Below are 16,817 nucleotides of genomic sequence, written 5' to 3'. Positions count from 1 at the left end.
GACTGTGAATGGCTTCAAATGCAAAAGTGATAAATTTGTATTTTATCTTGTATTTATCTCCAGTAGGGGACCACTGAAACTTCTTGAGTAGGAGAATGACATGATAATACCTTTAGCTCAGATACATCAATTTGGTCACAATCTGATGGATCAAAGAAGGGAAGACATGGAGGTGAGGAGAAATCATTTAGGAAGCTATTACAGTTATCTAGGTGACAGGTGATGAAAGCTTGAATTGGGATAATGGTCAAATAGATAGAAGACAACAAATGCGATGGACACCGTGCAACAGAATCAACTTATAGCCATATCTTCACCCAAGTCAGGGTGATGATAGGAATTTTACTTTCCAACATATGAAGCACTCATTCTAAATGAGCCCTTTCCTTGAGAGAAAAAAAATGTCATCTACCTCCTACTGATTGAAACTTTAGACTTCTTGAGGTGATTTGAATCACTGCTCTTGTCATTTTTAAACATAACTGGTCTAGAATTGTTTGCTTCTTACTAGGAGTTGGAATGCTAATAATGACTAGGATTTAGAATGAGAGAATTAAGAACTTTATAACTAGAAAGAACCATATTTAACTTTCTCATTCAGATGAAGGAACTGAGGCTAAGAAAAATTTGTTAGATAAATAGATAAAGCATTTATTAAGCATTTACTATGTATATGCGACTGAGCTGAGGGCTGGGGATAGAAATACAAGTAGATAAGGCAGTCCCTGACTTCAAGGAGCTTATAGTCTAATGGAGAAAATATAATCTTAAAGGGAATCTAGAAGAGAAGGGAAGACTCTGGGATATGGCACAAGGGGGCCAAGAAGTGGTATGGAGGCTTGGCCTAAGCAAAATAAAACAAAAAAATAATCTATCAGAGCTGAGGAAACCACAGTTGGAGGAATCCAGGTTACTAGAAAGGAAGAGGTATTAATTAAATGACTTGCCTGAGACCATAGAACAGACTTGAATTAAACATTGTTTAATTCTGAACTTCCAACTTCTCAGGCATACTCCTTCTAGCCTATTCCCTTGCTCTGGGATCAAATTTGGTCAAGAAGTAATGATTTGAATCATTAGGAATAATATTGCTCTTAATTCATATAATAGAATGGTTAAAAAAAAGAGAACAGAACTGAAAGTATTTTACTTAGATGACAGTGACCAAGGGGTGCTCAGACTCTGAAACATCTTTGAATGGTTTCCGAATGCATATCCTTCCCTCGTTCAGATCAATATTTAATAAGAATTACCCAAAATTGGAAGATTGCAACATAATGAACTCTAAGACATTTTTTCTTATATAAAAGAAGAGAAGACTCATATAATTTATTTTCTTGATGCATAACAAGTAAGATGGGGCATTATATTTTAAGTCAGAAGATATGGGAAGTGAAGCCCAACCTATTGTGAAGATGTGACTTTAGACCTTCTTTTTATTGGTCCTCAGTTTTCTCATCTTCAAAAGAAAAAATTAGATGAAGATGATCCTCAAAGTTCATTACAGATATAAATTTATTCTTATTCAACCTATAAGATGAAGTCCATGACCCCTGCTAGGCCCCAAGCTTTGTTTATACATAAGATGAGTCCAATCTTAGTAGTGACCTCTCTATCTCTGACCATTTTATCCTTATCTGGAGTTTTTCTGGGAAATCATAGATTTTTAGAAATGAAAGGGACCAATGACCATTGGGATTAGTCCAAAAGGACCAACTCATATTCAAAAGGAATCCCCGTGATAACAAACCTTACAAGTAAACATTTACCCTCTACTTAAAGATCTTTAACAAGGGACCAATAATTAGTTCCCAAGTCAGCCAATTCCATTTGGGGATAGATATAATTGTTAGGAAACCTTTTTGTTAGCAAATTTCTACTAGTGTCCTTAGCTCTGCCCTATAAGGTCAAAAAGAACAGTTGTAATCACGTTTTTCATATGATAATCCTTGAGCATAGCTATCATGTCCCTTTTAAGTCTTCTTTTCTTTGGGTTAAATGTCCCTAGCTCTTTCTGAGAATCTTCATATGATAAGAACTCATAACCTTTTACTATTCTACTTCTTTTAGAATCTTCTAGAATCAATATCCTTGCTAAACTGTGGCATCCAGAGTTGAATACAATACTTCAGAATTTCTTAATCAGATCAGAATACATCACAAGAATCTTTCAACTTTTTCTTTCTCTCTTAATGAAGACCAATATCAATTAGCTTTTTGGGGGGTTCTATGCCACACTACTAACTCACATGGGGATTACAATCCCTAAAATCCTAAAATCTTATTCATATAAACTGTTGTCCAACTATGCTTCCCCCATCTTTTACTTACATAGCAAACTTTTTGAATCCAACCTGTCCTTATTAAATTTCATTTTATTAGATTCAATATAATGTAATACCCTGTCAAGATCTTTTTTTATCCGTCTGTCATACATTGTGTTAACTATACCTCTTCCTGAGCTGGAGTTTTGTACCATCTGCAAATTTGATAAGCTCAAGGCTTATATCCCTGAGGCACTCCACTGGAAACTTCCTGACAAGTGAAAATTGAACCATTAACAACTACTGTTTGAATATAGCCATTCATCCAATTATGAATCCATCTAATTGTATTTTTGTCGGAGTCTACATTTCTCTATTTTCCCACAAGAATAATGAGATTTTTAAAAAACAGTTCACCAGATCCACTGGCTCAGTAATTCTGAGAGAAAAAAGGTAACAAGTTTAACCTGATAGGGTTTACTCCAGTTGACATCATGATGTCTCCCTGCATCACCACTTTTCTGGATGATCACTAAACATTTCTTTGATGATCTGCTCTGGAATGTTCCCAGGAATAGGAGTTAAGATCACTGACCTATAACCCTATAGTTTTCGCTTTCTTGTTTTGAAAAGTAGGACATTTGCTCTATTCCAGTCCCAAAACAACATGCTTCATTCTCAATGATCTTTCATATGAGACAGGCTGTAGGCCAGAAATCATACCTACAAGTTCTCTTACTAGTTTATCCAGGCCAGGGGACTTGAATTTATTAAGGACAACTAGGTGATCTTTTAATACTTCTTGTTATCAACTCTGTTAGACAACTCCCATTCTATGTTCTCTTATTTCTAGCTCAAATGCCATTTTTCTTTATTAGAGAAAAGAGAAGCAAAATCATTAATAAACCACTGCATTCTCTGTTGTCATTTCCATTGTCCAATCTACCCTATTTGATACTATCCCTTCTTTAATATCTCTCTCTCTGTCTTTCTCTCAGTCTGTATTTTCTCTCTCTCTCTCTATATATATCTGTATATGTACCAATATATAGAGATATCTTTGATATTATATATATATATACATACACATATTTATATATGTGTATGTATATATATACATATATGTGTTTGTGTGTGTGTGTGTGTGTGTGTGTGTGTGTGTGTATAAAAGACTACGCCAACCAGATGAAGTGTAGACTTAAAAGGGACCAATGATCCATCCCACAATGATCAACATAAGAGCTTAATCCTATTCCATTTTCTTTCTGGTCTAGTTAGATAGCTGGTAGAACCTGAACTCTCAGGGTTCACCAAATGATGATGAATTTCAGATTGACACTCAATCTGCATAGTTCATTGTAGCTTAGAATTCCTGAGCTTAAGTTACCTGTCTCACTAGCTGGTATTTGGCAGGTAGGATTATAGCTATGTGATATAATGCTTGAATTAGTTAATTATTAAAAAAAAACTTTTTTGTTATTATTGTCCTTAATTTTCCTTACTAACTTCAGCTCATTTTGAGTTTAGACTGTGAGTCTCAGCACAGTTGAATGCATTTTGGAGCAGTTAGGTAGTACAATGGATAAAGTGGAGTCAGGAGTACCTGAGTTCAAATTCAGTCTTTGATGTCTATTGTGTGACCCTAAGCAAGTCACTTAATCTATTTAGCTCAGTTTCCTCATTTGTAAAATGGAGATAATAATAGGACCCTCTTTGCAGGGTTGTTGTGAGAATCAAACAAGATAATAATTATAAAGTACTTACCATAGTGCCTGACATATCAAGTACTAAATAAATGATAGCTATAATTATAGTTATTATTATTATTCAAATGTAACTTTTATGTAAATCCCCACTGATCCAGAAAAAAGAAACCTAACTTCTAGACAAACATTCAAGGCAAAATCTATACTTATATACCCTCATCTATTACCTTTCTATTGATCTTCCACAAACATACATACACACATATGTGTGTGTGTGTATACACATACAAATATACACAATCAGTACATAATTATTCTTATTTCACCCCAAAGGAAATATAGAAAAAATGTAAAGTTCTCAGTGACCCATAAACAATTTTACTTCACAGAAAATATAGAACTCACTTAAAGGACCCATAGTAGCCCATAAACAATTCTGTTCTCTTCCTGATGATTCTTAGATTTCCCCAGACCCCTTTTTAATTACTAAGTAATCTCATAGTGTTACTTAATTTTGGACTTTTCCTTGGAAGGAAAATAAATTTTGGGGCTGAGAAGCAGTCCCTGACATACACTAGCGAGTCCCACTTTCACTCTGGAGATAGACTCTCCATAGAAAGAAAACCAAATTTGGGATTACCAGAAAAGTTTCTCATGAGACCTGCACTGTCCAAATAACTCATGATAGGGAGGGAAGAGTCCAGCAGCTATAGTCCCTTAATAGTCTTCTAGCTGTAGAGTCCATGTGAAAACCTCTGGCCAGAGATTTAGAGCTAGAAGTATCTGGAGGCCATCAACCTATAACTATAATGTTTATCTAGGCCAGGAGACTTGAATTTATTAAGGACAACTAGGTGATCTTTTAACACCTCTATACTATACTATACTATACTATACTATACTATACTATACTATACTATACTATACTATACTATACTATACTATACTATAAAGAACCTGAGAAGTCATCTAGGTTAACTTGCTCATTTTTTAAATGAGGAAAATGAGGTCCAGGAAAGTTAGGAAACTTAACTAAGATCATAGAGGTATTCAGTATACTTATCCCTGCAAAATGTTAACCTTACTCAGGAGCTTCCTCTTTCCTCACTAAAAGTCTATGAGCCAGGATCCCATTCATGATGCATGATGCATTCTTAGTTCTCTGCTGGCTGGTTTACATGATGATAATGTTAGATGCCATCTAGAAAGGAAATGGTGATTTGGGAATCATCCATCATGGATCCCCTGGGGCCATGGAAGATCCCAAAGAATGAGATCTTTATTCTCTAACATCTTTGAATCAATTGTTTGATGGTAAAGATGGTTTATTGTGCAATATTGTTTGCAAAAGTATACCTGTTTCCTTCAAATCAAAGAAGTCCTCCATGCATGTATAAATTATTTCCATAAAGATTTAATTTATAATATATGGATTGGTAGTTACTAATGTTTTCAGTCATCCTTTCCCTCCATAATAGTAAAATTTAAGACTTTTATACATCTTTAGTTTCTTCTCTTGCTTCAGAAAGTTTAAGATTTGAACCATTAATTCTTCAAAAAAGTAACTTCTAGATCCTTTCATTTCTAGCAATGAATTCTTTTGACATATACTTGACCTATTTCAGAAACTTTAAGTTTTTGTCCTTCAATGTCATTCCCATTTACTCAAAAAGCACATCTAGGACTGGGGTGTTAGAATCCAAATTTGGTGGCTCCATTATCCTCAATAAGTGTAAAGAATCTGTTATAAAAATCCTTACTGATCATTTCCATCTTTTGTCCATTTGTTTTCCTTCCAGTTTCATCCTTAAATGCCCTCATTATGACTTTACTTAGTTATTTCTTTTGCCAAGTTTTCTTTAAACTGTTTTTTTCCCTACCATTGATTCTTAATGTTTTATAAGGTGAAACTCCTCATAATCTTTTGCTATCCTTCACTTTAAGATTTTACAAGTGAGTTTATATTATAAGTCAGTATTGCCCTTGGATGACATATTTCTCTCTTTGGCAAAAAGATCCAATGTTTGCTACATAAAGTAGTTTTTAGGCCCTTTTGGTCTTCTTGTTCTGGCAATTGACTTAAACTCCTCTATACAGAATGTTAAAATCAGCTTAGGTATCCTTTCTTCAATCTACATCCTATTTTTGTATGAATAACTTGTTTAATACTTAACTTACATATCATTTCTTTTTTCATTTTAATTTTGTATTAATTTTAATCTTTGCCATATCAAGTTGGTGATCACATAGCTGATTCAGGAATGAATCCCATGTTCAAATGCCCCAAGAGGCATTTATTAAGTGCTTTTTGTGTTCCCTAGAGCAAGAAATGGCAAACCACTTCATTATCTCTGCCAAGAAAATCCCAAATGAAATCACAAAGAATTGGATACAATGGAAATGGCTGAACAACAATAAATTGTATGTTCCAGGCTCTGTTCTATGCAATGAAGAAATAAAGAGAAAAATGAAAACAGTCCCATTCAAAGAGCTTATAGTCTGTCATAGTACATGAATAACAAATCATTTCCTTTCTGTTTAAATATAACCTACTTCATTGTTTGTGTTATTTGGTATTTGCCATACCCAGTGCCTCTTGATTCTTTTTTTTTTGAAGACAGCATTCATAATATAAAGGACTGAAGCTTTATCGGCAACCACAATTGTCTGATTTCTCTCATTCCTTATTTTCAAACCATATTTTCCAACATATTTTTTTGCTATGCTCCCCTACTTTCAATTTTACACTGAAGTAATCAGGTATTAAAATATATATTGTTTTCATTTAGAATGCTTTAACTTCTCTGCAAAATCTCTTATCTCTTTATCCCCTAAAACAAATTTTTGAAGATGCTGTGATCATTTTAAGGATGCTCCTTTCCCAAATATTTATCCTGGACATTCCAATGAATAGAAGTGAACAAATGGAAGACACAGGTTGGACTGTGTTTGGGACACTGAAATGTTTTTCTGATGATCCCCCCTCTTTTTCTTGAAGCAAAGCCCCATATTTTTAAAATTAAAATATGTTCTGGTACTATTGTGTGCCTGCCAGCTGTGGAAGCCTAGTGTCTGGAGAACTAAAATTGAGATTCATCCAGAGGGAAATAGAGAGGCACATAGTTGGCAGAAGAGAGCTATACACACACAATACAAGGTATTATGTAGAAATGGGGCAAAGGATATCATCAGAGAAAAATATCTGAACTAAATGATGGGCTGTCATGTAATAGGAGATTTAACTGATGGGTAGCACATGTGCTCCACTGCTATCTTTGCTATGGTTCTAGAACTCAAAGAAGATATCCACTTTGTTGGATGAAGCCCCAGTGCTTTTTGGAAAGCTATAGGACCTGCACAGGATGGGTACCATAAATAGATGGCAATCTGCATCACTGAAGGGAAAAAATATTGGCATCAGGGAAATCATAGATTCATTAAAATATTGAAATATTAGTGGGTATTGCTTCTGGCAGGGAGACTCCTATACTTAATCAATCTCCTTCTTCTAACTTAAGCCTTAGCCTGTGAGTCCAGTGTTTCTCCTGAGCCAGATTTCCTACTGTAGGTTTCAGTGTATTGACTCAGAATTCTACAGTTCCTTCCCTCTTGCTGGATGCCATGTTTTTCAGACATGTTTATTTGGGTATGCTGGCCCCAGTTCCAGCATTTTCTCTCAGAAGAGACTTTCTTTTACTCACAGGCAGCTTTTTGGTACTCTCTATTGCCTTCTTCACCTCTTAGAATCTCTACTCTTCTTCAAAGCTCGGCTTAAATGCCAGCTCCTACTGCCTCTGCTTGAATTCACCTTATATTCGTTTTGTGTATACTTAATATGTGTATATTTTGTCTTTACCAAGAGAATGCATGCTCCTTGAGAGCAAGAACTCTTTATTTTCTTTTGTTTTTATAACTCCTAATAGGTACTCACTAGAAGAACCAGAAATTTAAGAATACTCTGAAAAACCAAGCACGTTTTTGTATCAACAGGCTGACATAGTACTTCTAGTATTTAAGACTTGCTTTCTTGATTTGCTGCTTATCTGGCCTAATAGTTTTTGGTAACCCCAACAGTCCCTAGCTCCTTTAGGTTATGACAGGTATCTCTGATTATATGTGCCAAGATTTTATTGTTACTTAGCCCATCTGGAACCCAGGCTTATTTTTTTTTTCTTCAATGCAATCTCAGTGAATCTTCTTTGATACTGGAAAGAACATTGGTTCCTTTCATCTATTACCAACTTGCTATGAATATGCATAGTAGTTGGCAAATCACTCAAACTCATGGAGTCTCAGTTTTCTTCTGTAAAAAAGAGACCTAATACTTGCATGTTGTGAAGAAAATAATAACTTTTTAAACTCTAAATCACTATGTAAGTAAAAGTTTGCTAATAGCAGCATTATTAAAAAGAGTAGCAATGTGAATGGAAGTCTGATCTTGTAGTCAGAATAAGTGGGATTTAAGTCTTGCCTCTGATGTACTAATAAAATCATTTTATTATATAATTCTATTAATATAATATTATTATGTTATACATATCATTTAACCACTCAGTGACCCAACAACTAATCTTCATGAGCATAGAAAGTTTCCACGCTTAAAAATTTTTAATAATATTCCTCAAAGTTGTATATTTATGTATATTGCTTTTGGCTTTATTTTTTAGCTTTGCAATATAATGTCTTTCTCTTACATTTCTTAGTCAAAAACTGACACAAATTTTCTCTGTTTGAAATCATGGACTCCTCTTGATTTACTTCCCCAATTCCTGCTCTTATTTATCAACTTATCTCGAGGTTACCTAGGCTCATGGCCAACTGATAGCTTAATCAGCAGGGATATCTCTACCAATTGAATTATTACATTTTTAACGTAATATCTTGAAACAGATTGAAATCAACATATAACTCATTTCCAGTAAAGGTAGCAGTTTGTTCCTTCTTTGAAATTTCTTATATGTATTTGAATTTTAAAAAAGGATCCTTGTTTGCCTAAATAAATTTTTAATTGGTACAAATTCAGGCTAGTGGCTCAATGAAAATATTCAGGCAATGTGAAGGAGCCCATGGGTCAAGGGGCCCTAGTGACAAATATGAAGATTCAGTCAACTGGTGTCTCTGGATTAGAAGACTTTGTGAGGCCCCCTGAGAAACTTCCTGACATTCCATGTCCCTTCTATATGTCTACAGTTGATCTCAAAAAGACAAACCTGGGTTTCTGCAATCTTTCCTTTGCTTCCCTTGTAAAATCAGTCCTGTTCTGTGCCTCTCTTCTCCAGGGTAGTGGGCAGGGACACTTCAGATGATCTTATATCTTTGTAACTGTTCCTCCAGGTCTCTCACCAAGAAAGCCATTCTGCTTACCTCCATTCAGAATGTGACCCATTTGATTAAAAAGCTGCCTCTTAGAATCAGGCCATGATTGTATGTGGAGGAACTGGATTAGGATTTGGGGAAGCTGGGCTATTGGCTTTCTCTCAGTTAGTTGCCAAGGCCATTCTGCTCTTGTGTTTAGACTACTTCATTGGTTATTTATTCAAATATTCATTAAGCATAATTTTACATAATATTCATGGAGCCAGGCCTCCTTAGATTTGTCCACAACTTATAAAACTGAGAATAATTTTAAGATACCTGCGAGGTCCTCCTTCGAAGACACCAATCGGGGAGAACAGCTTCCTGGTTCAATTCTCAGAGATAACCTGAAAAACAGAATTTTTTGCTAGATCAATATGGGCTTTACTAAGTCCAAAAAAGACCTGGAAGCAAAATTCATGGTTGAAAGAAATCTTGGATCAAAGAACTTAGGGCTTATTAAGATTTTGGAGGTACATAATCCAATGGGAATAGCTTCTATAATATCCTTGATAATGAGTTCTTCAGCTTCCCCTTGAATGCCCTCAGTCATGGAGAACACATTACTTATGTGGCAGCTCATTCTAATTTGAGACTTCTCTAGATCTCTTTGGTTCACTCCTCTGTCCAGAGAGAAGATTTGTGGTCTGTTCACAAGTAAGGGTGGGCAAATGAATGTTCCTAGCAAGTCTACTTACCTTTGAACAAGCATCATACTAATTTTTCCTCTCAAAGTTTGATTGATTTCTTCTGTACAAACATCATAAAAGTCCCTTACTGAAGCCTGCTTATGAGTTGGTTGGCCACACCATAAGGAATTTTTGGCCACAACCACTCATGAATTTTATCTGTTAAGTAATGGAGGGGTCAAGATCTGCATCAATGGAAGAAGGATTGCAGATGCAATTGCAGATCCTTGAAGTATTGGGATGCTAAAACTAGGTATCCCCAGAGACCTTTCAAACTGACTGGGAATCTTTCAGAGGAATAGAGAAATGAAATACATATATACACATGCACATATAAACACATAATATGTATTTCTTTGTATATTATGGATATCTGCTTATTATATAATATCGGTTAGTGGTTGTTCTAACATTTCCAAAGAAGACCAAAATGACATCACTGTATTAGACTTGAGTTACAGTGTGTCTGGATGTGGCTGATCAGATCAATATGAGCTTGAAATGTTCTGCCTCAGGCCAGACACAAACAGCCCCTTTGAACATTTCAGGCGGACTCTCTAACTTTGCACATCTTATATTTTTGTTGAGCTAATTAAATTCTGCTTTGCACCTTCTCCAATGAGGGCATGCCATGCTGGGTAGTTCTGTGCCAGTGCTTCCCATGTCATATAATTGATTCTAACTTTCTTGAGAGAGAGCGTCCTCATATCACTTTTTTTGACCACTTTATTAGTACCTGGCCTGTGTGAGTTCTCCACAAAATAATCTTTTTGGCAAGCATACTTTTGGCATTTGTTGAATGTGGCCAGTCCAACAGAGTTGTGATCTCTGCCCTAGAGTTAGATTGCTTGGCAGTTTAGTTCAAGAAAGAATCTTAGTGTCTGGAATCTTAACCTGCCAGGTGATCTTCAGAATGTTCCTAAGACAATTCAAATGGAAACAGTTCAGTTTCCTAGCAAGGCACTGGTATTACTGTCCAGGTTTCATAGACATGTGGTCAGCACAATAGTTAACATTGTTCTTGAAATGCATCTTTCATATTATCCAATCATATAAAACAAAAGTATTTTTACTCGATATATTTTGTCTTTGTACTTTCAGTGACTAGCTAGCACAATACCTTATTCATAATGGGAATTTAATAAATGTTAAACTATTACTACTAGGTAGCATTAATATGGCACCTTCAGGTCTACAAAGCTCTTTACCAATATTATCTCATTTGATTCTCACAACAATTCTTTGAGATAAGTGTTTTAATTATTCCCATTTTACCATTGAGAAAACTGAGTCAGACAGTGGTTAAGTCAGTTGCCTAGTTTAATGCTACTAATAAGTGAATGAGGCTATATTTGAACACAAGTCTTTTTGATTCCAGGTGCTAATATACTTGGGTTCCTAAAGTGCAAGTCTGAACATGTTACTTCCCTACAAATAAACTTAAATGATTCTCTATTGCTTCTAGGATCAAACTTAAGCTCTTCTGTTTTGCCCAACCAATTTTTCCAACTTTACACATTATTCCCCTTCCCAAATTCTATGGTTCAGCCAAACTGGCTTCCTTGTTATCCCTCTATACAGGTTTACTTTCTAAAACCTTTACTTAACCCTGTACTTTCTATCCCCATGCAGTTGTGCTCGGTCATTCCCAGTCTCTCAGCTGCTAGTCCTTCCCCCTCTGAAATCACTTCCAAGCACTATGTATATATCTTGTATGAATCTAGTTGTATCCATGCAGTCTTCTCCATTAAAGTGGAAACTCCCTGAAGGCAGGAATTGCTTTTTCCTTCTTTTGTATCCTTTCACTGCTTGGGATAGTGGCTGGCACAGAGTAAGTGCTTAATTGCTGACCAACTGACCACTTAACACCAACCTTCTTTTCTAGTATTATATATATTACTCCGCTTCATGGTCTCTAAAGTCTGTCTAAACTGATCTAGCTCTTTCTCATTCACAAGTTGCCATCTTCCATCTTCATTCATTTGTCTACCTTTCATATCTTTCATGCCTGGAATGCCCTTTCTCCTTACTTCCACATGATAAATCCCTAATTTTCTTTAAAATTCAACTTTAGCAACATCTGCTACTTGAAACACCTCTTGATTTCTATAGTTGCTTAGTGTCTTCCTCATGGTCCAAATTACCTGATATTTATTTTTAAGTATTTTGTGTGTGTTTTATCACTTCCAATAAAATAAAAGTTTCTTGAGGGTAGGGACTGCTTTCCTTTTGGTTTTGCATCTCCAGTAACCAATACAGTGCTTGACACATAGTTGACACTCAATATGTGTCAAATGATTAAAGGACTTTAAGATCCAGTGATAGATCTGACAGGCCTGGTCACCATCTGTTTACATTTTTGACCAAGTTAATTCCAAAGATTGTTTACTAATTTGTGGGACCAGTCAGGATCTGTATAGGTGGGGGAAGCCTTCAAGCCAAGGAAACTATGAAGTCTTAAATTATTAAACTCTTATTGTGCTATAAGAAACGATGAGCTTGATGATCATAGGAAAACATGGATAGATTTGCATTTAAAATGAAAAGTGAAATGAGAAGAAGCAAGAGCATATTGCAATAGTAATAGCGAGACTGTTTTAAGAACAACTTTGAGTTGACTAAATCATTTTGCCTGCTATAAATATCCAACCTGACTACAAAAGACATATGAAGGAAAATGCTATCTGCATTTAGAGACAAACCTGATAAATAAAAGTATGTAATGAATGATTTTATGTATATATATATATATATGTGTGTGTGTGTATATATATATATATATGTGTGTGTGTGTGTGTGTGTGTGTGTGTGTGTGTATGTGTGTTTTATATATATACATATACATATATACATATATATTTGGTCTAATGGTAGCCATCCCTGGGGGTGAGGGAGAGGAGGAGAAGAAGGAAGATAAGCAAGTAAAAAAAAAAGCAATTTACTTGATTATATATTTAAAAGGAATAGTAACTTGATTATATATTTGTGTATTTATTTTTAATAATAGCTTTTTATTTTCAAAATGCATGCAGATAGATCATTTTCAGCATTCAACCTTGCAAAACCTTGTGATTCAACCTTTACTTCCTCTCTTCATCCTTTTCCCCGAGACAGTGAGTAATCCAATACATGGTAAATATGCAGTTCTTCTATATTTTTATCCCCAATTATCATGCTGTACAAGAAAAATCAAATGAAAAAATAAGAAAAAAGCAAGCAAATAACAATAGAAACAATATTGTGATCCACACTCAGTCCCCATAGTTCTACTTTACTTTAACTTCAAAGGTTTCTTTAAAAAACAAGGAGAGATCCTCTCACAGGATTTATGTAGGTCTACTTCAGTTCAAAGGGAGAACATGAAAATCAAGGCCTAAGATCCAAATACAACTAGTAGCCTAAGTGTGAAGAGCAATTTACCAGACTGAAATAAGCAATATGGAGGTCAGGATCCAAGGCAGGGAGGGCAAAAGGCTAGAGGAAGACTTGATGGATTGGAAAGAAAGGTTTTGGCAGATTCCTGGACTTCTCTTACTTAGAATCTCTAAACTTTTAAAAATTGTATATAATCCTACACATTTTATTTTATATATTTAAAAATATCATTTTGACAATGGATCCAATAGATTTTCCAGACTGCCTGAGAGAGTTCATGACCCAAAGAAGTTTAAGAACTTTTGAGATAGAGTCAGACTTAAAAGCCTTATTAACCAGTCAATGCATGTCTCTGGCCATGAATTTTTCACAGTGAGAAGGGGAAGACAAGAAATGAGGGGGAATCCCTGAGAATGTGCCTGGAACACAGGTGGCACTTACTAAATATTTACTGAATGACTGACTGACAAACCCAGTGATCTAGCTGCACTGACCTACCTGTTGTTGCTCACATAGGGCATGTCAACTCCTAGTTCTTTACTCTGTTCGTCTATGCAAGAACTGCTCTCCCTCCTCAAGTCAGTCTAATCCTTACTCTCCCAGCTTTCTTCAAGACTGAATTCAAACCTCACCTTCTACAAGAGGCAATTCCTGCTCTGCCCCTTCCACTACTAGGTGCTTGAGACTTTCTTCTGAGATTATTTTGCATTTACACAAGCTTTCTCCATGTATCTAGTTTGCACTTTATCTCCCTTATCAAAATGTGAGCTCCTTGAGGACAGTGATTGTGTTTAGACCTTTCTTTGTATTACCTGTACTTAATACACAGTATCTGTACTCCATATGGGTGAACTTACCACAATGCTTAATAAATGCCTCTTAGCTGACCAACTGATCTGAGAGGGGATCCAGAACATATTGTTTCACTGCAAGAATAAAAGTCAGTCTTGCAGCAGAAGTGAGTATGTGTAGCATTTTGGAGAAGTTGACTATTCAACTTAACCCAACTCTCCTGAGCTCCTACTAGCACTGGCATGCCAGGCCATGTATACTCTTCTACATTCTGATTCAGTCTTACTAGTCAGGCTATAAATTCAGATACAGACTACTGAGAAACCAGAAAAATAGACCCACTAGAGTATCTAATGAGCCCTACAAATGACAGAACTAGGACCACACCCACCAATTGTTTACACTGAATAGAGGTGGAGTTGAGTCTACCTAGCTTAAAACTGAGGGGACAGCATAGCATGAGTAGGAAATAATAGTACTAATATGTGTCAAGAACAGTAAAGAGACCAGCTAACCTAAAGAGCAGAACAATATGAAAGCTATCTCAAAAACAGTTCACCTGGAACTGTTTCCCGCCCCCCCCCTTTTCCTTTTTAAAATCACTAGCTGTCATTCTTACTCCAGTCAAAAGTAGCTAATTTGTGACTCTATTGGCCAACTCTGGATACTTGTGCATCACCTGTGACCTGATTAGATCTCTTTTAATTCAATTAAAAATATTAAACACCTACCATATGTAAGGCATTGTGCTAGGAACTAGGTATACACATTTCTTTAAAAATGAAATTGTCCTGCTCTCAAGAAGCTTGCATTCTCAGTGAGCTGAGTACAAAATAAAATATGAATATTATGTGATTATTAAGTTGAGATGATCATATGGGATCTAGTACCCGAGGACCTCTTTCCTTACACTGTCTGGAATTCTTTCCACAATTTGACTTTTGTTTGAGTTATATATATCCTTTTGTGTTAAGATCGGTCATTGACACAAAGAAGATATGTCCTGAAGCTGGGTGTGGAAGAATACTAACCATGAGAAGGGCTCCACTCTGTAGCTATCTATGGATTACAGAAAGAAATTGGAGAGTTGGGATGTTGGAAACAGCAGTCATTGATGAGAATTGGCTCAGACTGGTTGAGAGTGGGGGGGGGACGGACAGGGGAAGGGAGAGTGAGTGTGGATGGGTGGTGAGAAACACAATAGAACTGATTAATTTCTTATTTGGGAATGAAGTTTTGAAACCCCTCTCTCTCTACTATGCAAGATTAAAGATTGCCCAGGGAAGGTGATAATATCTTTTCATTTGCTGAAGGAATATAGTTCATTTCCCCATGTGACAAAATATGGTGAACAAATATGAATAAAGGACTCCTGAACACTCCTGAGTGTCTAGCTATAAACTCCCACTGTTCTGATTCTACAGTGGATACAATAATAAGTACAGAGCAAAGATCATGTTGAGAAAACAAAGTATTTGTGCAAAATCTCTTGGAAAACCCTACAATGCATAATTGAGTACTATAATATGGGGCATCAACTATAAATATTTTATAAACATTCAGGAAGAGTTCTATCATGTAGTGTTGTATCAGATGATGGACTGGTGAGGAAAGGTTAAACAGAAAAAGTAGAATTTGACATTGGGGTTAGAGTTAGAAAACCTGTACTTGAGTTCTGTCTTTACCATTTATCACAATGACCCTGGATAATTGGAGTAGATAATTTCTGATATCCTTTTTTAGTGGGTGAAAGTCTGAAGAAATGAAGGTTCTCCAAGCACATTGATTTATTAAGCAACATATGACAATTGATCAACAAATTGGGATCAGGCCCCTAAGCTTTGTCACTGGACCCTGAATACAGGGGAAATAGATTTTTATACATTTAAAACAAGTAATCAAAAAGACCAATTAATTAAAAGAAAATAGTATACAAAATTAGGCAACTGATTTCTAATTAGAGGAAAGATTGAGGACCTTCCAAATTGGGATACAGAGAATGAACAGATGTAATTCCATGAAATCAGAAAAAAAAAAAAAAGGTGTCCTACTCCCTTAAGTATCTATGTTCCACCAAAAAAACCCCCAAACCCCAAAACAAAAACATAGGGATAATAACTGGCTAGTATTAAGCCAGTTTTCAAATAAGACATGTGGGTTGCTTGAGATGTATAACTGTGATAAAACTCCTTGTATCAGTCTTCAGATCTGACTAGGTTTTTGGTCAGCATAACCTAGGTTCCTAGTTAAAGATCTCTAAGTAGCAGGTAGAGTTGATCAAGCCTCCCGGCTATAGTGGGGAGTGAGGATGAGGAAGGCTTAGCTTCAAATGATGCAATAGGGTTCTCTCATAATTCCCACAATTGAATAGTTTCTCACAAGGCAGAAATTGGACTAGACCCATGATTGGATAAAGAAGAAACTGAACTAGCTCCAGAATTGAGTCATAAGATGGAGTCAGTGTGGTTATCAATTCCTACTATCCCTTGTTGTTCTAATCCCTTCATTTTCCACTTTTGGCATCCTAGGATAAAATAGAGGGTAGAAACTAGAGAGACATTGGTCACTATAGCATTATTATGGCAGGGTATAGGGGTCATGAGCAGGACAATCTGCTAGATATAAAGAGTTCATAC

The 16,817-nt window shown here is 35.8% G+C and overlaps 1 protein-coding gene across 1 annotated transcript in view; it reads right to left on the bottom strand.

Annotated features, from left to right (window-relative positions):
• The window catches only part of RALGPS1 (Ral GEF with PH domain and SH3 binding motif 1), a 702,309-nt gene that overhangs the window by 113,017 nt on the left and 572,475 nt on the right, over positions 1-16,817 (bottom strand). The window contains exon 12 of the mRNA XM_051979668.1: positions 9,605-9,672. Within this exon, the coding sequence (XP_051835628.1) occupies positions 9,605-9,672 (68 nt within the window). The remainder of the gene's footprint in view (positions 1-9,604; positions 9,673-16,817) is intronic.

This window comes from Antechinus flavipes, chromosome 2, assembly GCF_016432865.1.
Source record: "Antechinus flavipes isolate AdamAnt ecotype Samford, QLD, Australia chromosome 2, AdamAnt_v2, whole genome shotgun sequence".
Lineage (NCBI taxonomy): Eukaryota > Metazoa > Chordata > Mammalia > Dasyuromorphia > Dasyuridae > Antechinus > Antechinus flavipes.
The sequence above is the reverse complement of the archived record's forward strand: the minus strand, read 5'-3'. Positions and strand labels throughout refer to the sequence as shown.